The sequence below is a fragment of the Lepisma saccharinum genome, chromosome 16, assembly GCF_977018435.1.
Source record: "Lepisma saccharinum chromosome 16, izLepSacc3.1, whole genome shotgun sequence".
Taxonomy (NCBI): Eukaryota; Metazoa; Arthropoda; class Insecta; order Zygentoma; family Lepismatidae; genus Lepisma; species Lepisma saccharinum.
In genome coordinates, this window is record NC_139244.1 from 20,749,801 (window position 1) to 20,775,806 (window position 26,006).

The 26,006-nt window shown below is 37.0% G+C and overlaps 1 protein-coding gene and 1 non-coding gene across 2 annotated transcripts in view; one reads left to right on the top strand and one right to left on the bottom strand.

Moving 5' to 3' along the window:
* LOC146000327 (maltase A1-like) overlaps positions 1 to 21,784 on the bottom strand; it is a 56,299-nt gene extending 34,515 nt beyond the window's left edge. The window contains exons 1-6 of the mRNA XM_083137841.1: positions 21,489 to 21,784; positions 15,261 to 15,440; positions 14,379 to 14,539; positions 10,084 to 10,209; positions 8,119 to 8,360; positions 4,028 to 4,226 (exon numbers count right to left, since the gene is read on the bottom strand). Of these exons, the coding sequence (XP_082993967.1) occupies positions 4,028 to 4,226; positions 8,119 to 8,360; positions 10,084 to 10,209; positions 14,379 to 14,539; positions 15,261 to 15,440; positions 21,489 to 21,654 (1,074 nt within the window). The 5' untranslated portion in view covers positions 21,655 to 21,784. The remainder of the gene's footprint in view (positions 1 to 4,027; positions 4,227 to 8,118; positions 8,361 to 10,083; positions 10,210 to 14,378; positions 14,540 to 15,260; positions 15,441 to 21,488) is intronic.
* A 4,040-nt stretch (positions 21,785 to 25,824) lies between these two features.
* On the top strand, positions 25,825 to 25,897 carry TRNAT-CGU (transfer RNA threonine (anticodon CGU)). Its single transcript has one exon. It is a non-coding gene; the product is annotated as a tRNA-Thr (tRNA).
* The last annotated feature ends 109 nt before the right edge of the window (positions 25,898 to 26,006 follow it).

Genomic DNA, 26,006 nt, shown 5'->3' on the forward strand with positions numbered 1-26,006 from the left:
ATCTTAAATATTTAAAAGATGAGGCATTTGTGTTTGATTCATTTGGAGGTGTTCCACCTGAAAATTTAGTAAAATATCTAAAATCAACTAATCTTTATTACAATAATGCCCGTGTTCAAAATTTTAAAGATGTTAATTGTGGACATCTGTGTTTATCTGTTCTTAGATATCTGTCTCAAATAAATAAACCATCAATTGAAAATTTTCAAAAGGCCTTGTGGTATCTGAAACATCATGGGGGTATTCCATCTCACCAGCCAAAATTCAATATTGAAGCTCAGATTACATGATGATATAGTGTATCCCAAAACAATAGCTCTCAGAGCATTTTATGGCATGTACTTGATCCCCAATATTACACACCACAACAATAAGATTGCAGTTGGTGATCAAAAAATTGTCATCACTCCAGGGCAATATAATCTATCTACTCTAAATGCTCAGTTACCCAGAGGTATAGTGTTAACTCAAAATTCTGTCACTCACAGAGTAGAGATTGTGTCTGCTACAGAAACAGTGGATCTGGGTACTATAGGAGAGCTGTTAGGCTTTGAGAACAACACAAAACTTGAACCAGCTATCAAACACACTGCTATTAATATACCTAAATTCTTAGCCATAGAAACTCTGAATATTCACTGTAATGTGGCCGAGGGTATGATCACCAAATCAAATGGCATAGGCACTCACAAACAAACTGGCATCATTGCAACATTCAAACCTAACTCTGAATTCATGGAGCCTATCATATACACTCCATCACCAACATTATATTTTCCTGTGTGTCATAATAGAATAGATTACATTGAGTTGATGGTCACTAATGAAAAAGAAGAATTAGTTGATTTTGCTGGAGCCACAACAACTGCAATCATAGAAATTAATATTTAAATAAAAATACATACAAAAAAAATGGAAAATATTGAGAGTTATGAGCTACAATCATTCCCCCCAAACAGGAGGACATTTGCAAATTTAAATCAACCCAACACAGAGATTGAAGTTGATCTTGATGTAGGAGATGGCTTTATACACTATCACAGAGCAGATCTGTACATCAAATTTGATGTTGTAAAGCTCGATGGTACAGATTATCCGGCAAATTCAAACATAAGATTGGTAGACAATTTTGTGCCACATCTGTTCTCTGAAATTGAGATCAGAAAACATGGTGTTGTTATAAACAGAGTAGATTACCCTGGCATTACCTCTACTGCTTTGGCCACACTAAAATTATCCCAAACCGAGGCCTCATACTACAAAATAGGTGGATTTGAGGCTGGTGATAAAATATTAACCAAGAACCACACAGTGCTGTTCCCCATGCGCCTGTTGCAGGATTCTTCTCAGATTACAAAGATATTATGTGGAAGGGTGGTTTAAGAATCACATTTAGAAGAGCTGCCAATGATAATAATGCTTTGATGAGGTACAGTACATTAAACTCTACAGGGGAAGCTCTGCCTAATACCCTACCTGATGAGGGCAAATGCATTATTCAGACTAGGGAGCTAAGAATCCCGGTTGTTGAATATGAGGCCAGTTATGCTCTTAAATACAAAGCAGATATATTAAAAAATCCACAGGTACCTTTACAATTTTATACATATCAATGTGTGCAGAAGCCTGCCACTGGTACCTATTATGAATTTGATGCTACAAATTCATTCTCCAGTATACAATATGACATGCCAGATTTTGTGGTGGTACTGTTTCAGACTGGAAGAAACAATAACCAGGAAAAAAATTCAAGTAAATTTGATAGCTGCAACATCAAGAACATATATCTTAAAAATGGCAGAAATGAGGTGTTTCCTAGAGAAAATTATAATTTAAACATGTCCAAGGATGATTTCCTTAAATTATATGAGGCATTTACAGCATACAAAAGGGTCACTACTGGCAATACTGACATGTATTATACACCAGATGAATTCAAAGCACAGAGACCCATGTTTGTCATCAACACTTCAAAAAGGAAACAAGTTGTGGTTAATGACAGGACAAACATTAAAATTATCTGTGAATTCCACGATACACTCCCTGATGACACCATATGTAGTGTTATTCTTAAAAATGGCAGAAATGAGGTGTTTCCTAGAGAAAATTATAATTTAAACATGTCCAAGGATGATTTCCTTAAATTATATGAGGCATTTACAGCATACAAAAGGGTCACTACTGGCAATACTGACATGTATTATACACCAGATGAATTCAAAGCACAGAGACCCATGTTTGTCATCAACACTTCAAAAAGGAAACAAGTTGTGGTTAATGACAGGACAAACATTAAAATTATCTGTGAATTCCACGATACACTCCCTGATGACACCATATGTAGTGTTATTCTTAAAAATGGCAGAAATGAGGTGTTTCTTAGAGAAAATTATAATTTAAACATGTCCAAGGATGATTTCCTTAAATTATATGAGGCATTTACAGCATACAAAAGGGTCACTACTGGCAATACTGACATGTATTATACACCAGATGAATTCAAAGCACAGAGACCCATGTTTGTCATCAACACTTCAAAAAGGAAACAAGTTGTGGTTAATGACAGGACAAACATTAAAATTATCTGTGAATTCCACGATACACTCCCTGATGACACCATATGTAGTGTTATTCTTATAGGTGAAAAATCATATGTTTATGATGTAAGAAATGAGAGAGTTACAGAGCAATTCTAGAAGAATTACATTATCTTAATACTAGATATACAAGTTGAGCCTGGTGCCCAATTAAAATATTCGGGTTAACATTAATTCTCTGAAATTAAACCGGAAGTGGACCGGAAGTAAATATGTATGTGTGTGGGTGTGGGTGTAGATGTAGCTAATAAGATTACACTTTACAGAGTATTACACTAGAGGCAATAAGCTCTTATGAGCATCTTTGCTTAGTTTTAAGTGTAGCAAAAACAATATCAAGAAGGGCCATATTTTAACAAGCTTATGGACAACAATCTCACAGATGTAGCTTTTGTAAGTGTAGGCAAATTAATCTGAGGGGGGTCATACTTTCACAGGAAATTCCCGAGGGCATTTTTACAAAACTCTTGGGTTAGACAGAGTACCACACTTGAGCAATAAGCTCATATGCACATCTTGAGCTAGTTTTAAGTGTAGCCAAATCTGCCTGAGAGGGGCTCATACTTTATCGAGTTTATAATACCACAAAACACATGACATTTCATCAACTTCCGCTCCCTAGTCATAACACATCAGTCTCTCAGACACATTGTGTAACCAAAAAATTATTGTTAGAGGAAGTCAGATCGTTGATATATAATTGAATAGTGGGTACGGGCAAATAGTATTAATCAGATAACAATTATTATTATTATAATGAATTAATAATGATATTACTTAATCATTTTATTTACACTTTATTGTTATTATTATTTCCTTGAGGAGACCTTTCTACTCAATACACCAGAAGCCGGACCCTGTGGCCGAGTGGTTAGCACATCACGCTGCGACGCCAAGGGTGCCGGGTTAGAATCCCGCTCGGGCTTGGTTGTTTGTGAATGTCCATTCATCCATTCATCCCTTTCATTTCATCACTCATCCCCATCTTCGCAAATTAGCCAAGAGGTACAAAACGCGAAGTAAAATAAACTAAATCAATCAATCAATATACCAGACGAGTTAGCCTCCCTCCGTGGCGTAGTGGTTATAGCACGTCCGTTTCACCATATCAGCCTCACCGTCGGGATTAGCCAAAAGAGACGGAAAAGCGACGACTTAAAATAACCTATTTCAATCAGTCAACCAGATGAGTAAATATCGTACACAAGTATTTTCCTTCTTCCTTTTTTTTTTAAATTTCATATCGTTGAAATGTACAGTTATACTATTTCGTTATTAAAAGTGATACTTGTCCAAGTGCATACTGGAAATAACATATTTTTCGAGGCTTCGAAATGAGTCATCTAAACGGGTAAATCCTTACTTACTAAGAAACCTTTTAGTTTTAACAATTGGGTATGCATATTTATAAGAATTCCCAATTTACTTACCACCCAATTAGCCCATTTCCCTTCCGGCATATTGTCCAACCACAATCGAATAGTTCGGTAGAAATCTTGAGCTGTTGATTCTCTGTGCAAATTGCTCACGAAGAAGAAATTGAATGGAAGATGTGCAATTTCCCTCGAGCTGTTCCCATAATACAACATCGTGTTCTCTACAGATGTGTACGCCTCGGTCATCATTACCCTGAAACGGGGAAAAAAAGTCCTTAAAATAGATACATCCAGCTCGTGTCCCAGTCATTTTAATGCAGTTCCCCATATTAATTGTCTACGTATATTTGCATTTTACTGCATATTTTCATGCAAGTCCGAGAAGGGAGGCATGTGGGAACACAGCCCCCTTTGGGAAGTAGATTCAGGTAAAAATTACATATTTTATCCAAGCAGATTCATCTGAGTAAAATGCATGACAATAATTATTGTAGGCGACTGGAAATTACAGGTAAGACTGGTTCACGTGCGTTAAATCGGTGTCTAGAAGCGTGATGACACAGTTTTGGGGTGGCCCTCCATGCCCCTTCCTGGGGAAAATATGCGAATAGGCTTGTTTTAAAGGCTAATTTTCTATTTTATTTCATATATGTGTAATATATATATATATATTCTTGTGGGAGGAAGACTGGAAATCGGGAGATAGGCCAAGGCCCTTGTAGAGCCACGGGTTATTATTTTTACCACACCATTCAGTGGTGTTTCAACATGCTAATAGAACCCAAGTTTATTTGTGTTAAAATGCACGTTATATTCGAGAATAAAGTTTATCAAACAATGAACAAAGATAAACTATGAAAAATATTATTAATTTTTAATCCCTAATCCTGGCAAGTATAAATACTTGATTTCCCTAATTGTTCCAGGTTCTTGGGTGTATTTTCACAATTCCCTGACTTCTCCGTGCCTTTTCAGCCATAGGTTAATTTTCCTGACTTTTCTAGGTCTTACAAGTCTTCTTCAAGGACATATGCTATAGACGCGTGTTATTGAAGCAAGCACATGATGTAACTGTTTGTAATTCAAGAAAACATATGTTGTAACCGAAGAAATTCTTGAAGCTTTCCTGGAGACGAATAATGAATAGATTTTCACCGGCTATCGACCAAGTGAGTTCTAGAGAGGTTTTGAAGCTTTCGACAGCTAGCATCACTTTTATCTTCAGGGTAGAAGTCATTCGCATCTTCTATCCTGAAGATAAGAGTGACGTTAGCTCTCGAAAACTTTAGAATTTCTCCAGAACTCACTTGGTCAATATCCCGGGAGAATTCTTGAATTCTTCTTTGTAATGACCCCGAGTTTGCCATTACTTCGTGGTTTTATAATATTATTATTATTAGTATTATACAGTTAATAATTCATATATATATTCATAAATATATTAATGCCTTCAGCCAATTTTCTAATATGGCCGCCTTTATAATCAAAATTATACACATATCTACAAGTATGAATAGCGGCAAATTTAAGCAATTTACATAGTTTCAACATTAATCGTTTCATTTGCTTTTAAATATTCTAAAGATTGTTGTAAGGCTAATGTGGACTTTCAAACCAATCAGCTGATACTTCGCCTCGATGATGAATCATCCTTGTATCAGAATATAGTTTTTAACGTGGGGGCAAATGAGCAAAGGAAGGCTGTGCACCACGTTCAGTATGACAAGTGGATGGCTAGTGAGGAGGATTTGAAGTGTAAGGTCGATGAAAGTATTACTTTGAGTTTTTCAGAACGAAAGGAACTGTTAGATTTAATTTTAAAATATCAACAGACGTTTTCTGACAGACCAAGAACGGTCAAAGGACTGGAATGTGTAATAAATTTAATTGATCAAATTCCTGTATTTCGGAAGCCTTATCCGATTCCCATCTCTAAACGTGCTGCACTCAACAAGAAATTAGAACAGTTGAAGGAATGGACAGTTATTCAAGAAATGTTTTATTGCGCCTTTATTGTCGACACGAATCACCGATTGTGGTCTAATTTCATCATTGATATTGTTTTGGCTCCCAAACATTCGATCCCACAAGTCATCCGACCCTTGCCCGACAACTCACAAATGGATGCATTTTGACTGAAGGAAGGAATCCCGCAAGTGCAAATGAACTTATAGATTAAATTGTTGTTTTGTTCTTTATATTACTCAATACTGTCGAACAAAAGAATCCATTGTTAGGTTGAAATGCAAGAAAGAAAGAACTGAGAGTATAAGAAAGATATCTGTTTATTTCTCTTCAAAGCAAGAACGCGCTTTTTCTGTAAAAGCCTGTAACAATGAATGAAGCTCGCGACTGTAATTTCCTTGTATGTTTTCTTTTGGTTTTGTTTTCTTTTGTGTTGAGGCATGACTGTAACAATGCTTAGATTGGTAACTTTTTCTCATGTTCGGCGATGGTTGTCAAAGTGCCGACAACTTTTCCTTTTGTAATTGTTTTCTGTGATTGTAGAACCGCTTGTATTTACGAATCGTATATGTTTCTAATGTAAGTTAAAACTGTAGAATATTTTGATTGTCAAAAGAAAAACACGAATTACGTATTGCAAGCTAAAGATTAAGCTCTCTGCACACATTCAAATTCTTTTGGAAGCTTATTTTGTAACAATGCTTTGAATGATTTTTTTTGTATACAAGAATGGAATAGTACACTAACTTTGGTTTCTTATCTCCATAATCTGTTTATTGTGAATACGTTGCAAAACATTTGTGTAATCAATGTTAAGATACTTCGTTGTTAGTACGTTTTCTGGCACAGACAAGTTTTATATTTGTTTGATATATAAAAATATACTTTTCTTCGATTTTCTCATTAAAGATTTTTTTAATTTGGAAGAGGGGGGATATTGTAATGACCCCGAGTTTGCCATTACTTCGTGGTTTTATAATATTATTATTAGTATTATACAGTTAATAATTCATTTATATATTCATAAATATATTAATGCCTTCAGCCAATTTTCTAATATGGCCGCCTTTATAATCAAAATTATACACATATCTACAAGTATGAATAGCGGCAAATTTAAGCAATTTACATAGTTTCAACATTAATCGTTTCATTTGATTTTAAATATTCTAAAGATTGTTGTAAGTTTCATTTTAATCAAGTTAGTGAAGCCTAAGTTAATAATTTCTGAGTTAAATCCCTTATATCTATTTGTTGTTTCATGTTTCTGGCAAACGCCGTTCGTTTCTCTTATATTTTGAAATCCATTGTTGATTTATTTAAACTCTTGTGGTGTGAGAAGATCACGCGCTTTTCATTGCATTGTTGCCACCACATACCTAAATTCACTGTGCCAGATTACTGTACATTTCTAATATATTACTGTTGGCTTTTATCAAACTTCCTAGTATTAAAAGGTTATTGTGTCTGGTAACACTGTGTAACTGAGGAGGTGTTTTCGCCTTCCAGAAAAACGGTTAGTAGTTGCGCGGAGAGATTTGAAGTAGCAAGAGGTGCTTCGCATTACGGGAAAGATAGGCTTACGCATCTCGTGCTGTACAGTTCGAAAGTATTTGAATTGTAATTTTAGTCTTACATGATATACGTGCGTGTCTATAATAAACGTAAAGTTGAACATATTCCGGGTTTTCTTTATTTCGAAAGTGTATTTCGTACTTGTGGATACCTGCATCAGGAGGACAACCTCGTGGGTTGTCATTGGACTTCACCTGTGGATCCAAGGGGAAGGAACGCAGTAACTTAGCCCGAACCCTGGGATTATCCAGCATGCTCTGCTGAGCTTATAAGGTAAGTGTACTTGTGAAGTGCACCGCTACGCGGGACGTAGCATCTTTTAAGTCTACTTTATGCACAGGGAGACTGGTCGGTACTGGATTCGAACCACTGAGCAATGTGTCTTCACCGGGTATCGAACTTGAGAGCCCTTCATTACAAGAGAATCAAGGATCTATTCACATGCTGTTTCGGTCAGCGCTTGAAGTGGAAAATGTTAGCTGGAGTGATGTTTGGTCCAGCCTTGGGGTCAGCTGGGGGGAGGGGGTTGATTTGCAAAACTTTTGCTAGCTACTATATGTACTACGAATCTACAACCTACCGAAATAGGTAATGACTTTATATACCTTGTGATACCGTTCGTATTCGCCGCATGATCATCCAACACTTCTCTAAATTTCGCCATGACATCGTACAGCTCGGGCAGGTCCTTTGTGTAAATATGATCCAGGGTGCCATAAGTGTCGGGTACAGCATGTGAATCCCACGAGGGGGGCTCGTCCCTCAGTTGGGGGTCTTCGAAAAGATGAGGGGTGGCATCCACTCGAAAGCCATCCACGCCAAGGTTGAGCCAAAACCTCAGAACATTCTGCGAAAAGAAAATCACTGTTTACATCGTGAAAGTTACAATTGCTGCACGTGCAGAATGTACACACAAGTTTAAAATGTTTTAAAAAGTATACAGTTTTTTCTTGCCTTGATGTGCCCTTTGGAAACTGTATTGAGAAACTGGAAGTAAGAAGCAACGTCGAGCTGTCAAAAATGGTACTGAACGTAATTCAAGTTAGCATATGAAGTATCTGCTCGTAATTCAAATCAACATATACTGTAACTGTTCGTAATTCAAGTAAATATATGCTGTAACTGCTCATAATTCAAGTAAACATAGGGCACTATAGCCACTGGCGTACGCAGGATTTATTTTCGGAAGGGTCTGTAATTGTAAATAATAGCTGCTTTCTAGGAGGACGGAATACACAATAAGATATTTCGTATATTTAAAGCTTTCTGCTCTCAAAAATGACAAAGTAATTTGAAGGGAGGTTTCCATTTTCCACTCTGCCTTTTTCTGTTTTTATTTGAAAACGTTGATTTTCTCAAAATTTCAAGGGAAGGCTGTAGCCCCATCAGTCCCCCACTCTGCGTACGCAGGGTTTTGTATTCGGTGGGGGTTGGAATTGTATATTGTAAAATTACATTGCTACGTTCGATTGGGAGCAGGATATACAACAAAATATTTTGTAATTATAAGATTTTGAACCTTCGTTTTAAAAGTTGTTCGAAGGCAGTTATGGTAATCGAGGGTTCTTTAAAAGTGCGTTTTATATTTACAACTTTCATTTCCCCCGAGTTCTATACTGCTTTCATTTTGAAATGTTTAAATTTCTCATAATTTCGGGGCTGCAACCAGGCACTTATCTAGAAATATATTTCGGAGGGTCCGAACAAGTGTCTCAGGAATAATAATAATAATGTTTAAATTAAAATAATTATATTGTAATTATATTAAATGAAATAAATGCTAAGTGAAATATATAAATTCATTAATATTATATTGTGGATATTACACGAATAGATAAAAAGACAGTATAAGAATAGAGATCTAACTGCACGCAATCCATTATCTAGCTTACATGTAAATAAGATCGGTATAATTTGTATAAATATAAGTGCCCTGGCAAAGAAATTAATGTAAAATAGATGAAGAATTGAATATTTATTGAATAACAAAAAAGGATGTTAGATCCAGTTGGCGAAAAGCAAAGATCCTGATTAATATTTTATGTACATTATCATAAATAATAAGCATAAATCTTTGGTACTATCCTTCAAAGCCGTATGATCCCAATATAATCCTTGCCTTCCAATAACTTCAGAGGAAATTAATAACCATCGACTGTACAACAAATGATAAACAAGTACATTTTCATTATTTAATTTTAGTATTTTGTAAGTTTTTCGAGCCCCCCCCCCCCCCCAAATACATCCTTGGTGGCAATCCCATCAGCTCCACCCTGCGTATACTGTAGCTGTTCGTAATTCAAGTAAAGATATGCTGAAGCTCATCGTAGTAATTTAAAATATCATGCGTTGTAACCGTTCGTAAATCAAGTGTATATAGCCATTCTTACGTGTTCATCATATCTTCAAGATTTCCTGGTGACGCATAATAATAAAGTGACTCTGTCGAGGTATCGGTCAGGTAAGTTAATTTCGATAACTAACGTATCATCTTCTACAACTCGCCTGGTCGATATCTCGAGAGATTCACTTCATGTGTGTGATATGAAATCTTACACAATGATGCTTACCAACATCTCTTGTAGTACTAGAGGATTCCGGAAGTTCAGGTCTGGTTGTTCTTCTGTGAACTGATGTAAATAAAATGCTCCTCTGTTCTGATTATACGTCCAGGCAGATCCACCAAACACACTTATCTGAAATAAGTTACGCATTAGTTGGTTGAATTAATATACAGGGTGATCCGTTTGGGTATGGATAAAATAAAATGGATGTGAAATTTTTTTTGTCAAATGTAATTACCTGAAATATTGTATAGAAAAGACTGAAAGCTGGGAGTTTTTATTTTTATACACTACAAACAGTTTGATACAGTTTTCAGTTTTCTACATGGCCTCCATTGCGAACTCTGCACAACTCATAAAGGTGATTCAATTCATTCCACGTCTGGTGTAACATCTTGGGGTGAATCTGTCGAAAGCCTGTGTGATTTTGAGATTCAAATCATCAATGTCTGTGGGTTTCTGTGAATAGACAGTGTCTTTAACGATACACCAGACGAAGAAGTCTGGAGGGGTTAAATCTGGGGAGTTGGGAGGCCAAGCAATTGGTCCCCCACGGCCACACCAACGACGATTGAAATGTTGGTCAAGAAAATCACGAACCACAATAACGAATCAGTTCAAACTTCATTGTTGCCAACACACTACAGCAAAACTCCCATGTTTCACGCACGAAAACACAAACACGAAAATTTTCCTACTATCACATTTACGTTTCTATTAATGTTTTATTGTATCCATACCCAAATGGATAACCCTGTATATATATATGCATACTTACACATGTGTATATGCATGTGCGTGTGGGGGGTCTATTAGGGCCTCCCCGATGTCGTCGTCGCATTGTAATCAAGGGGTCCCGGGTTCGATTCCATATATAGAGGCACATAGTGGTTTGGATCCCACTTTAAACTGTAGGTCCAGTCCAGATTAGCCTTACTGTGCATAAAGTGGACTTAAAACACAAACTCAATCAATCAATCAACCGATGTATCGATATCGGATGATACTCAGTGGTATCGGTGGGATTTTATTTACGGATATCGGCCGATGCTTTTTCGGGTTTTTTGATCGTTCGCGGCGTCCACAGAAATGCAGCACGAACCTTTCGCGGAGTCTAATTATCATGGAATTTATGCAAAAGTCCAAGTTTCCATTGATTTTTCACCGATATAATATTCGGATGTAATTTTTTGAATACGCGTATTTCAAAGAAAAATTCCGGTAAGTTGATGCTTATAGTTGAAGTAGAATTCTTACTCACTAATATTGATCAATATTTTCAACAACTTTTAATTATTACAATTTTCAAGTATCAGTATCGCTAAGAGTATCGATTCAAAGTCGCAGCATGATGGATTGGTGGTAAATGTCCCTTAGAAATCAAGGGGTCTCAGGTTCGACTGATTGATTGATTGATTTGGTTTATTTAACTTCGTATTTCTGCACTTTTCGCTAATCACGAAGATGAAGATGAGTGATGATATGAAATTAATGAAGGGACATGCAAAGAACATCCGTGACCAAGTAGGGATTCGAACCAGGCACGTAGCCAGGGGGAGGGCTAAGGGGGCTGAAACCTCACCCGAAATCCAACAAATGTCTAATTTAAATGTTATTGATAATGTTAATAACAGAAAAAGTTATAACCACAGTAAAAAAGTTTATTGTTTAATAGAAGAACTAGGTTATATTTATATATTCTACCATTTAATCCAAACAATAAATGGATCCACAGCTTACGAAACTTATAGTTTTCTTTGTGAGATCAGAATATAAACCCTATGAGTAAATTTTACCACTAACTGTTAAAGCCTTTCTTTGAACGATTGTGTAAAAGTTAAGAACAAAATACAATAACTCTGATTTCAGGACACTAACTGTACAAAATATAAGAAAAATAATGGACAATAATTGTGTTAAATATTCACTGATACGGTGGATTGAGTAGCAATGTATTTCCATTTTTGTAATAATAACAATAAATTTGGATTGAAATTAGTATATTTTAATAACTTATAATAGTTACTATTGTAAAGTAACAATTATTATTGTCATTATTATTTGTACTAATCAAATTTTATCTATGGCTTGACCCTCTCTACAAATATCTCTGGCGACGCCCGTTCTGATAAGGATTAAGTCCCCCCCCCGAAATTAAATTTTGGGTACGGCTTGATTCGAACCTGGGACCTCTAGTGTTGTATCCCGGATTCGATCCCCAAATAGAAGTACAATGCACAATGGTTCGGATGCGACTCAAACTGTAGATATCCTAGCTGTCGATAATGGAGAATCAAAACATTCATTCATATAGTTCTAAGCACATGTCTGTTTATATTATTGCTAATTCTTTACAGAGATTTCGTTCCCAAGGGTAATACAAAAAGGTCGATTCGTTTGCGAGCAACACAGTGTTGGCACGAAACGTCTCTCAACTGCGTGTTAGTTGATGAGAGCCAGCGGCTACTCCGCAAGTTCCTATAGTCCATATATGGTGAACATCGCGTAATGACTGACTCGCTTTAACGGCTTCTTAATTGGCAATTCTCATCATCTCTGCACGAGCAATCAAGCCCTTGCTTCTTTTTTGTCGCTCCCGGACACCATATTGTTTCTTAACCCTATTTTTAATTTCTCATTTTGTTCCTCCTCATACCCTTCAAGGACATTGGAGTGTGTTTTCGTGCCAGGCATCCGATCAGGAACTGAAAGAATGGTACCGCTTTTTGCAAAAGCGACTTTGTCCTTGTGTTGAAAAACTCGAACAACGACGTCTCATTTCTTGTTCAGATACTCTAAATGACAACGAAAATTACAGTAGTTAACAGCATACAATTCCATTTATAATTGAATTATTTTTGCTCTAAAAATTTACTTTACGAATGCGTCACCTCTTCATCAACAGTCATTTATCGAGTGCGCATGCTTTAAACAACTTGAATGGTTCAGTAACCTCTTTAATAAATGTATGTAACTAGGTGACTGCTTTGCCTTTGAAATAGAACCTACCAGGGTGCGGAATCTTGGGGGGGGCAGGAGGGAATTCCCCCACCAACGGTATTGTCCTGAAACCCCCCCACCAAACTTTTCCGGGGGGAAAGAGTTTTTCTTCTACCAACAAACATACACAATTAATTTGGGAGTCGAATATACTTTACTGGAATAATATCGAAAACATACACAAAGAACGGACAACAAAGAGCCTCATCTCTAATGACCCTGACCTCAGCAATCCCCAGACAGAATACTGAACGAGTCCGACTTGTTATTTCTTCTCCATTTATCATCGCCTTTCGTCAGCTACCCCAAAGTACTTACATATATTAATAAATCATGTAATAACATTTAGATGTAAATTTTATGTAGGAAACTATTATCTTCCTAATGTTTCTTAACTTTTTCCCCTAGTCACGCAAATCATTGTTCATATCATTAGTAGTATATTAAAATCTTCAATTTGCAATCGAATTTTGAATGAAGAACAGTCGATATATTGTATATTTGATTATTTAATAAGTGACACAAATTTTTATATATATATATATTGTGTGTGTGTGTGTGTGTGTCTGCTCCTTCCCCCAATAATCTTCAGTGATTTCGCACCCTGGAATCTACAGATTTAGAGATTTTTTGTACAAAACCAGGAGTATATGCGTTAGGTATTCGTTTGTTTCAGTTGAGGTTTTAAGTCCACTTTATTCGCAGATAGGCTAATCGGGACTGGAACCATAGTTTAAAGTGGGATTCGAACCACTATGTGCCTCCACCGGGTATCGAACCCGGGACCTCTTGGTTACAAGACTACGCTATCGGCGAGGCCTATTATTATTCGTTTATGTACATAAAAATAATAACACAATAAAATAAATTTGCACTAAATTAAGATTTTTTATTTGTAGGTGTATCGAAGGTAACATTATTGATGTATGTTCCTATATATCCTTGATTTGCAAAGTACACGTCTAAATATGAAGTTTTCTTTTCAAAGGCAAAACATTCCAAGTAGATCAACCCACTATTTGCTTGGGTGCTTTTGGTTCAATTAATTTTATTTTCTGAGGATTAACACACAATGAAGTAATCTCTTCGTTGAGCTCAATTTGTCATGGTCAACACGAGTTTATGAAACTCCTAAAGTTCATGTAGTATATTTTCAGACAGGTCCTCTATGTAAAATACCTTCACGAGAAATAAACTTGCTATTACTGTCTCCTTACTCTTCTATGTTTCTTTCTTCTCTTCCTTTTATCATTCTAGATTTGTTCCTATTATGGCGAGGAATGAATGGTTTATCTACGTACCCAATTATTTGGCGGTATTGGTTCACCGTTGTCCGCATAACCTCTAGGCTGGGCCCATATGTAGTAGTATGTGTATGGGTCTTCTCCCCTCGCCGATTTCTGGAACCACACGTGGCGATTGCTTGAGTGGTTCGGCACAAAATCCATCACTATCTTCAAACCTGGAATGCAAGAAATCCATCAACCCTAATCGCCGCCACTGGATTTACAAGAATTGCAACTAAGTTGTGTAAATATAAAAAAAACACATCAAAAGATATCAGTAAACATAGTTTCTTTCTCTCTCCTTATCCTTCTGAGAGCATAATTCTTGTCCTACCATCACCCACACGTTGTTGATGCTCTTGTACAGTCAAGGATACATCTGGGTATGATAGCTGCTTGTGATGATTGCAATAAATCCGAAAAAAGGAATTATTAGTAATATGTTTACTCTATTGTTCGACCCTATACTTTCTAATGAATATAGACTCGGCCAGTGTCTAACTGCTAGAGATGTTACGTTATGTTTAGTTTCAGATGAGTTTAATAAAATTCGCAGGCCTTGACTTAACTTTAAATAATAAATGTATTTGAATACATGGACGACTACCAGTCCTAATTAATATTATAGTAAACAATAATATCAACATGTAAACGTAATAAATAACTTCGTGATATTATAATACATTTATCTCAAAGATGAGTGTCAAAAGTATAGGGCCGCAATTTCAAGAAATGCAATAGAAACTACTTTTCGTTTCGTAAATGTTTGCCCTCTGGTTCGACACAATGTTAACGAGACAGTACATAATTAACAATTAAGATTGAAGATGATAAATATTTAAATGCAACAAGTTGTCGATATTAGCACCAATATGTCTAAAAACTACAGTCTTTTACCTCTTTGCTTCATAGCAGAAACTAAGCTTTTGAAATCATGAAGAGTTCCAAACGTTGGGTCAACATCTGCAAAGTCAGAGATATCGTACCCAAAATCTGCCATTGGCGACTTGTATATAGGCGACAACCAAACCCCCTTCACGCCAAGATCTACGAGGTAATCCAGTCTCGATTCGATACCTGTAACAATAGAAATAAAATCGAGCTATTAAAAAAAACCCATTAGAACAGCGAATATTTTCCTGTTGGACAAGCACGATGAAGATTGACATGATTGAATTGGGTATAAATTAGGAATCAATACTTTAGCAAATGAGATGGATTAAGTGTCAAGTATTGCTAAATTAATAATGTTACCCATTTCTTTGTTTCAAAACAATGATTCTAAACGTAATATACAATATGCTTAAATAAGTGATCCACACATTATTTTCATGTCAGACGTGTTTTCCTTATCATCCCGGCACAACTGCTTCAGAAATCAATACAACTAACTAACTAACTCTCTAGCCTTCTTGAATCCGAAGGTTCATGGCTGCAGCAACACAGGCCTTCCATCTGTCCCTATCCTGAGCAAGATCTACGAGGGCGGGTTGAAAAGTAATGCCTGATATTTTTTTGTGACGGTGTAAAGACATTTTGGATTTTGAGCAACCATGCATTGTACTCTTCAGAATTTCCCCCTTTTCCGCTCCAAATTTCAAACTTCTATCACCAGGGGTTGCTGAACTAGAGCGAGGAAAATGGCAGCATGTAACCATACTATGTCGGTGCACCTGAAACTGCGTGTGGTGAGCGAGTTTCTAACTGCAGAAAATGTGTCCCCCAATTAACATTCATCAGAGAATGAAGGCTTTTTATGGCAATGAATGTGTAACGTCAGTACTGTATGATTTTGGGCTGTTCATGCTCAGAATGAAAACCCCTGCTGAGGAACTCTGAACTCTCAAGAAGTTCTTTATCACACACGTTGAGAGTTCCTCGGCAGGGGTTTTCATTGTGAGCATGAACAGCCCCAAATCATACAATACTGACGTTACACATTCATTGCCATAAAAAGCCTTCATTCTCTGATGAATGTTAATTGGGGGACACATTTTCTGCAGTTAGAAACTCGCTCACCACACGCAGTTTCAGGTGCACCGACATAGTATGGTTACATGCTGCCATTTTCCTCGCTCAAGTTCAGCAACCCCTGGTGATAGAAGTTTGAAATTTGGAGCGGAGAAGGGGGGAAATTCTGAAGAGTACTATTCATGGTTGCTCAAAATCCAAAATGTCTTTACACCGTCACAAGAAAATAGGAGGCATTACTTTTCAGCCCGCCTTCGTATATACTCTTTTCCATCTCTACCAATTTCCTTTAGTTCCATCTCAACATTATCCCTCCATCTTGTATCATGAATACAAATAATATAAACTGTTATTGGCAAAATTTAACCCTATATATTTTTTCCCCAAAAGAATGAAACAACAAAAAATGAAATGTCGGGTCGATGGATCGTTCGATGCCCCCTTCCGGCAAACATGAGCAGCAGTGGAACAGTTTATGTACGGAGAAAAGAGCAGGGTTAAAAAATGAATGATTTATCGTGCAGTTTTTAAATATCTTAATATTTACCTCGAGTTATTGTCAGTAATAATAGTAATACCACTGCATCACTACAACTAGTAGTAACAATAATGCGTTTTTATTTGCTCCAGTAAGAGAGCCGATTTCCTTGTACCCCCAAAAGCAAAAACTTTAATTTGCACACTGACTGTATGAGTAAGGTTACATGAAGCGCAGAAATGTTAGACATTTGAGTATCTATGTAATCACGGGGTCCCGGGATCGATACCAGGTGGAGGCACATAGTGGTTCAGATCCCACTTTAAACTGTAGGTCCAATCCCGATTAGCCTTAGTGTGCATAAAGTGGACTTAAAACACCATGTCAATAACAACAACATTTTAGTATCTAGAAACGAAATTATTGCGAGAAGTATTACATTGTATTTTTACATGTGTAATGTACTGCAAAATAGAATTAATGGGAAACGTGTTATTATACTAATGGGTACGAAGTTAAGTGAAACTTGGAAATGATCTTGTACATTGTAATTGCAATTAAACAGGTATCATAACAAAATAGCCATTACAACTTATTACTCAAGTTACGCAATACGTTTTCCTCTGTCAATTACGGGAAAGTTGATATAGTATTCAAGACATCAGGTAAAAATTAGCAGAGGGAAATCTTATGTAATTGTTAGCTCAACCAAGCAAGACTCTTTGTGATCAACACAGCGTGACATGACATTTGCACTTCCTTCTCAAGAAACACAAAGATGTCCTTCTGATAAGGGAAAGGCTATCCTGAACTTGCAAGTTAAGAAGAATGTCGCTAACAAAACACTTTTGTCCTGCCACCTTCCTAACACTTGGAAGGGGAGATTTCATTGGCACGTTTGTGGATATTTACTACTATACATATGTGAACCATGTACAGTCCGTGTACGTTAGCATAGAGTAATTCAATGTTAATGAAAATTAAATTCCAATTTGTTATTGTTATTATTATGATTACTTCTTTTCTTGCAGTCAGGTTGCTCTTGTGTTACAAGAGTGAAATTAAAACCTTAAAATTCCAATAAAAATGTGTAGAGTAAACTGTATACTGTTGAAATTCACATGAGGTATAAACTGTTATTTACAAAACGACCCCAAGGCTGCAACACTAATCAAGTGAGCTTCAAAATGGCATTTTTTGTTGTTTTAAAGATGGCGCATACTACACACTTGCACGAGTGTTTTTTTGCCTAAAACTTAGACATTTCTCTGCAAGTGATCAATTCAATATCTCTGTGCATGCTTACCACACCAGCAAGTTTACTAATGGAGGAGAAAGTTCGACAATGGCGTCATTTCGCAGGCAGATGTGTGAAAACGTCTTCGCAGTGTTTCATAAGCGACTGCACGTGCACGTGGACCCCAAAGACTTATTTTCTTGAGGAATACAGGCACTGAACCAAACTTGAAAATATATGTAGATCAGCAATAGGTCTGTTCTAAAATGCAGTAAACTTGTGCAACCCTACATACAGAAATCTACTAGATAAGAAACGAAAACAAATTAAGGTTTCATTGGACTCTTCCTTGCACTTGCGTTATTGATTTTTGCATTTTTAGCAATTTTTTGCCATGCACAAGAAAAGTATGATTTTAATACTTTTCTAATGTGTACTAGTACTGTGTAAGTAATATATAGATGATTAAAAGGAAGTGAAATAAAGAAAATTAAGGCTTTAAAAGAGTAATTGTACACTATATTACACTGAGGGTAATGGACACTGGATTACACATTGGGCATTTCTATCGCAGTGTAGAATGGGAGAGAAGCTCGCTATTGCAATATTCAATACAGTAAAATTCATTTCATACATATTATTCTTGAATAATTGGAGAATTGGAAGAGAAAGAAAAAGAGAGGATGTTTGAAATAAGGAGTATGGGGAAGACCACAGATAAGATATGCAAAGTGCTTAGGAAAGCGGGCATTAAAACTTACAGGAAGGGAGGGAGAAGCATCTTAAGAATAGTGAAGAATGCAAACAAGAAAAAGGAAAACAGAGTAGAGGAAGAGGAAGGGATTATCTACTAAGTGAAATGTAAAGAATGTCAAAGTGTATACATAGGAGAAACGAAAAAGAGGCTGAAAGACAGGTTGAAAGAACATAGGGATGATGTACGACTTACGAGAGAGAGAAATGCGATATTTAAACACGAGAGAAACAGGACATAACATAGAGTGGGATGAAGCTAAGCAGATAAGAAGGGAGAGAGAATACTAGTGAGAAAATGGAAGGAGACCAAGGAAATAAAGAAAAAAGGTGAAGAAGACACAATGAACTGGAATGGGGGACTGATGATAAACAAAGACTGGAAGAAGGTGTTAGAAAGAGTGGAAAGGACAAGAGAGAAAGAGGAGAGAAGAAGGAAGAAGAATGAAGCAAAAAGAGCGTGAGATAAAGAGTCCAACCGCATTCCAGATGAAAGAAAATGTTTAGGTAAATCGCCTTTCAGGTGAAAGTACAGTTGACAAGGGAAGCCACCTGCTAGAATGTTCCAGAACAATTTTCTAATAGTCTGGAGGGGAGTAATTTTTGTTACATTTGTACTTGGTGCAGAGTCTGAAGAAGACCTTGCTAGAAGGTTGAAACGTTACGTTTAGTTTATGTTTTTTAATAAAATAAATTTCTGCCTTGGTCAGCATATTGAGTTTTTCATATCATGGGAACAAGGCTTAATGGTGTTATATTATTCTTGTTCTTATTACCGTACTACTGAGATGAAAACTGAGAGTATGGAGGAAAGTGTTGAACTCTTGTCCCCGTCGCACACACCTGGCGCCGCCCATGAAAGGGTGAGACAGATAAAAAGATAAACATGCGAAAAAGAGAAGCAGAGGAAGAAGGAAAGAGATATGGAAATAGGAAGGTGGACACAGGGAGGAGACAAAGGAGAAACAGAAAGAGAAATGGAGATAGAGAACGAAAGAGGGAGCAAAGGCAAGATAAAATCTTGAGACAACGGAAAAGAGAGAGAAAGATAGTAAGAAAAAGATAAAAGCAAAGGGAGAGATTGAAAGAATGAATGTTAGTAGCCACGACAACCAGAGCGGAGCCCACCTGAAACTATTTCGCTCATTCTTGAGCCCATGGGCGTCTCTGGGCTGCTCGAAACAGTTCGTGGAACCCTCCTCCCCTGGAAATTGAAATCGTTCTTTCAAAGTTATAAAAAGAGCTGAAAGCTAGTTACTTTATTATTATTAACGGAAATAAAGTTCAGTTAGCTAGTATTCGAACAGAATAACCACAACAAAAACTGCATTAGATAAAAAAAAAATCAGTGCAAAATACAAGCACCAGGCCTTCATATTCTACCATTTAAACGAAATTGTTCCACAGATTTCAAAATTTCGAGAGGCCACACAACATATACTTTTTGAGTAAAATTTCCTCTTGTTTTCAAAGCTTTTTCTTGAACGAGCTACACAAAAGTTAATGAAAAATAGAATAGCTATGCATATCAGTATACTAATTGTATAAAATGTTTAAAAAACAATGGAGAACAGTTGTGCTAGATATTCACTCATCTGATTGATTGAATAGCAAGGTCTCGCCAATAATAATAATAATAATAATAATATACTATGTTTAATTTTCAATTATTTATAATAGTTATTAATGATATTAGTCATTGCCATGATAATAATTATTGTTGTTATTATTTCGGTAAATATGCGATATTCTTTCGCGGAAACTGAAAACTTCACCAGACAATGCTGCTAAACAAGAAATAATCACTTTTTATTTATGGAACTTGCATTTTCTGTAAAGCGACAACATTATGCCGTTGTTTCCATTATATACCTGCAGATGGCGCGAGCGTCGGAAGTCATGCGGTCTCGCCAGTGTTTCCAAACGTGCCTTTTCTTTTACGAGATTTTTTTTTAACTATGCTTACCAAACCTAACCCAACCTAACCTAACCTTGCCGGAAATGGTCCGTGGGGCTATCGTAAATGGTTTTCGGGGCTATCGTGAATGGTTTTTGGGGCTATCCATCAATGGTTTTTGGGGCTATAGTGAATGGTTTTTGGGGCTATCGTGAATGGTTTTTGGGGCTATCGTGAATGGTGTTTGGGACTATCGTGAATAATTTTAGAGGCTATCCGTCAATGATTTGTGGGGCTATCGTGAATGTTTTTTTTTGGGCTATCCGTCAATGGTTTGTTATGACATAATGAACATGAAAGTAGGTATTTTTCGGTTAAGTAGGTGGAAACACTGCATACCCACTCCAAATTGACAAAACACAAGCACGACGCGCGATGATCCTTGACGAGTGCATGCCATATTGTCTGTTACCCAAGCGGAACAAGGAAGACAAATAATGACTCGTAATATGAAAAGTTGACACTATTTTATGGACAAAGGCATAATTTCACCTTAAAGAATCTTCCGCAATGCAGAATAGGTAAGTATCAATGCTAAAATTAACGAAATAACCGAGTGAGAGGTGTTCGGGCGCCATTATTTCTACTATTCAAGTTTTATGGCCTAACCCCCCTTCTTACAAAAGGTTCTGGTGACGCCTGAGCTCGAGCCTGCCGACGCCACTCCATATGTCTACAAAAAGTTAGTCATACCATAATGTTTTTGCAAATAAATATTTAACAGATTACCTTTCAAATCTCCAACACCGTCGTTGTCACTGTCTTGAAAAGATCTGGGATAGACTTGATAAAATGTTGCCTTTTGCCACCACTCAAGGTCACCTTTCGGAGGCTTATATTCGTACGTGTGGCTCGAAGCAAGTAGAATTGCAAAACACAAGCTCGGCGCTAACATCCTGTCGTCTCTTCCTCCCGCTTGTCGAACGTCGAAATGTCACAAGAAGATTCTGTTGCACAAATAACTTCTGACACTTGAAAATCTCGTGTGCCTTTATAGCGCAACAAAAGGAAGGCTACCAGCGTGACAAAAGGAAGAAAAGTGAAGAGGGGTAAAAAAAAAAAGCGTTAGGAAGGTCATCGCTGGAAACTCATAAGGTGACGATTGCACAACCTAAATTACTGCAATTGGCTCGGTGCTTGTATTTTTTTGCTCCTCATTTCAAATGTTTGTTTACGTTGTGACAAATGACACTTAAAAGGCACTAGAACTTGTTTAGCTGAGCATTTCTATTCCAGGACTCGATTTGAAAGTACGTGCAGAACAAAGGTGGGTTGTAAGGTGTACCTTCCACCCTGGACTGCATTTTGCAGACGAACGAGACTCTGGCGACTGGCACTATGGCCAGTATAATTTTGTGTGTGTTGTCCTGGTTTTTGTCCTTGTGTGTGCTGAGTGGCCGTTTACAGCCTCAGCTTTTAACAGAAGTCAGAATATTTTAAGATTTTAGTTATGCAACGTTAGAGTTGTTATTTGTAACGGTAAGGGGCTGGCCCCCCTATAATGTGACGGGTGCAAAATAGCCTAAGTGCTGCCGCACCCAAAATTTTAAATTCAAAGAACAGAGAAGGGTTTGCAGGTCCTTATCAAATAAACTCACTAGACGTGGACAGTCTTTTCCGGTCTACGCAACGCGACCTGTATCAATTCTGTGCCTCCTATATTCACCTCCCAAGTGACGAATCGTCCATTGAGAATGTAAATGTTATATCTCCAAATTGTAAACAAATCGAGATATTTTGGCTGTGGCCTATTTAGGATGCCCACATACGAACAATATTTGTATTTAGAGAGTCTTTTTGGTGCATGTACAGAATTTGGAGGCAGCCACGAGAATGCAAAGTCCAACAGCCAATGAAGCCTTACGACAATTTCCTCAACCAACCACAAGTGACATTCGTGTATGAGATAAACCACTTGCATTCTAACCTCAGTCACTTGTGGGAACTGATTAGCAGTAGTAATGGTCTTCGGTTCTTACTTTCGTTGTTAACAGACAAAAATTTTGAATAGTGGAATCAAAGCATATTCCCAAAATATGAATTATTTATTTTACTTTGCTACCGAATGCAGCGGCGGCTCGTGACTTTTCACAGATGCGTGATACAGGTAGATGTTGTTTCTTGCATTTACAATTACACGCCCCTCTACACACACACACACACACTCCCTTGGAACCGTTAGCGTACGCAGGGTTTTCTCCCGAGGGCTTTGGAATGGTAAAGGGCTGTATCACATAGCTGCTTTCTACGTACGGCCGGAATAAACTATAACATATTTTGCAATCACCGATTTGAACCTTCATTTTAAAAGTTATTCAAAGACAAAAATGGTAATCGGAGATCATTTCAAGGGGTGTTTGCATTCAACACTGTTTTCTTTTGTTTCCGAGTTCTTTGCTGCTTTCATCCGAAACTCAAAATTTGGAGATGGGATGTAGTCCCCATCAATTTCCTAGCCCCAACCTCACGTACGCCACTGCTTGGAACAACAGATCACAACTGATCCTTTACAATGACTGCTCCATATGCCACGCACATGACCATGAACCGCGCGAAAAAAATTCGTGTCTGATTCTGTAAAGCTATCCGCAAACTTTCTTTTTATACTGTGATGACAACACTTACCGTGCTGTGGATCTTTGTAGCACGCTAGCAGACGGATTTCGCGAGCTGATTGGATTCGGCCAGAATGCAGTGTTCTATCTATAGAATCTCTCAAATCAAAACTAGTGTTGTGTGCAATTGTTCTATCTGCAATTTAAATTATTAATTACAACATAAATACCTAACAAAACAACTACTTCCTTCTAGAGAGACTTCAATATATCAGCCTTTGCACTGATAACAAACTTTCAGCGCAATGGTGACCAAGATAAAAAAAATATATATATATCATGTCAAACTTTAAAGGGTTCTCCTGAAAAAATTGAACATATGTAGAACATTTACGTACATTCTCAGTGGGCGAAATGTGTCTCAGGAGAGTAAAATTTGCCATACCATTAATCCAGAATGCATCGTAATATGTGGAAAATATCCAGCCGGGGGGAAATTTATTGAAGTATTATTTATAAAATATCATTCCAAGGGCTAAAAAAATACGATCAAAGCGGGATGCGTGTTCAGAAGAGGGATTCACCTCTATAAATATTTGAAGGAAAGATCATATTTCTTCAATAATCAATTGTAGCAATGATAACACTGGTCTACGTCCATTTTGCTGACTGGAGGCTGATGGTTATTCTTTAGTAATTCGAGGGTGGTAAATCCAAAACCGAAATCCGTTTTCTTCTATCACGCCAGGTTTCGGAGGAAAATAGAAAATTATCTAATATTAGGGATGTATATTTAGAGCAATGAAACAACGTAGTCCGTAAAGAGGTCACAAGATGGCAGCACATTGAATATTATAATGAATATTATTTCAATCAGTTATTCGAGCATTGTTAACTCCAAAACAAAGGACAAATATTACTGACTTTGTAAGGAAAGCATATAGTGTATATTTTGGAATTAAATTGGGTGACCAAGATAAAGCCTGGGCACCTCATAAAAGTATTCAGGACCTGTGTAGACTAAAGGAAATAAATATGTTAGCGTCTGGAACAACCTTCATGTATCGGGACAGAGAGAGGCATCTAAGATATTTTCAAAGGACGAAGAACTTGTCTATTGTACAGTTGTGAAGGGACTAATTGAAGCTATGGGATGTACGTATAATGCAGAAGAATGGAGGCTTTTTATTGATAGTTGGCTTGTGTGCGGAGATCTCAACGTCATTTCAATGTTACTGGCTCAACAAGCAGGTTTCACGAAATATCCATACTTTTTGTGTTTATGGGACAGTCGAGCAAGAAACGAACATTGTGTACGAAGACTGTGGCCTGCCAGGAAAAGCTTTGAAGTCTGGGCGAAAAACATCCAGAACAAGCCGCTTGTTGATCCTAAGAAAGGGTTACTTCCTCCACTGCACATTAAGTTGGGATTAATGAAGCAGTACGTAAAAGCTCTAGATAAGAATAGGGCTTGCTTTAAATACATTTGCTCAAAATTTCCTGCATTGACGCATGAGAAAGTAAAAGCAGGTATTTTTGATGGTCCTCAGATAAGGATGCTAATGAAAGATGAAGAATTCTTACAAACAATGAACAGCACAGAGAAAGATGCATGGTGTGCCTTTTCTGATGTCCTTACAAACTTTCTTCGAAAATTCAGGGCGCACAACTACGAGGTTCTAGTTGAAAATTTGTTGGTGATGTTTCAAAAGTTAGGAGTAAATATGAGTGTTTCCGTCCAATTTTGGTGCTGTAAGTGAAGAACAGGGCGAACGCTTCCACCAAGACATAAAAACCATGGAGCACCGATATCAGAGGAGATGGAATGAAAACATGATGGCCGACTATTGCTGGTGCTTGTAGCGTGACGTTTCTGAGGCCACCTACTCCAGAAAATCAAAGAAACATTTTTTTTGCCTAAGTAGGTATGCATGTTGTGCTATTCTGTGGTGTATGTTAAGTTTAGTATAAGTACAGGCATCAAGTGTTGACTGTATGTGCTCGTGAAACAAATTGATCAATTTGCCGGAATTTCCTAAACATTTTGTCCATTAAGAACTCCCTATTGAGAAAATAGAAACGTATTATTGTAAACAACGTGACGTGATACTCTGCATGGACATCTGACTACGTCGCATTCTCCTTGCAAGTGCTGTTGAAATGTAGCCGGATATAATTTTCTGAAAATTTTGAAATGTGACTTGTGAAACAATGCAACTTAATACCTGTTATCAACTCCGCCACCTATGTTTGTAGTCCTATAATTTCATTATATGCAGATATCTATATGAAAAATTGTTGGAGTTTAGCCCAGTATTATAATATTGTGAAAATTTTCAAATGTGATTTGTGAAAAATTGTGACGTGATACACTTTTTCTGACTACATATTTGAAATCAGCGACCTCAAATTATATAGAATCAGTTAAAATATCTAAGTCAGCAGATAAAAAAATTCATATGTAGACCAGTGTAATCCGACTTATATCAGCACTCTCAGGACTCAGGAGTGCCTCCTTAGCTCAGTGGTTAGAGCACTGGTCTCGTAAACCAGGGGTCGTGATTTCAAATCTCACAGGAGGCAAGGTCAACTTTAAGTTCCCTTTATTACTAGTAGTAACTTATAAAATGTGTAGAATCGCGTAAAAGATATACTGAAAACTTTTGCTGATGTGACACAATTATTTACTTTT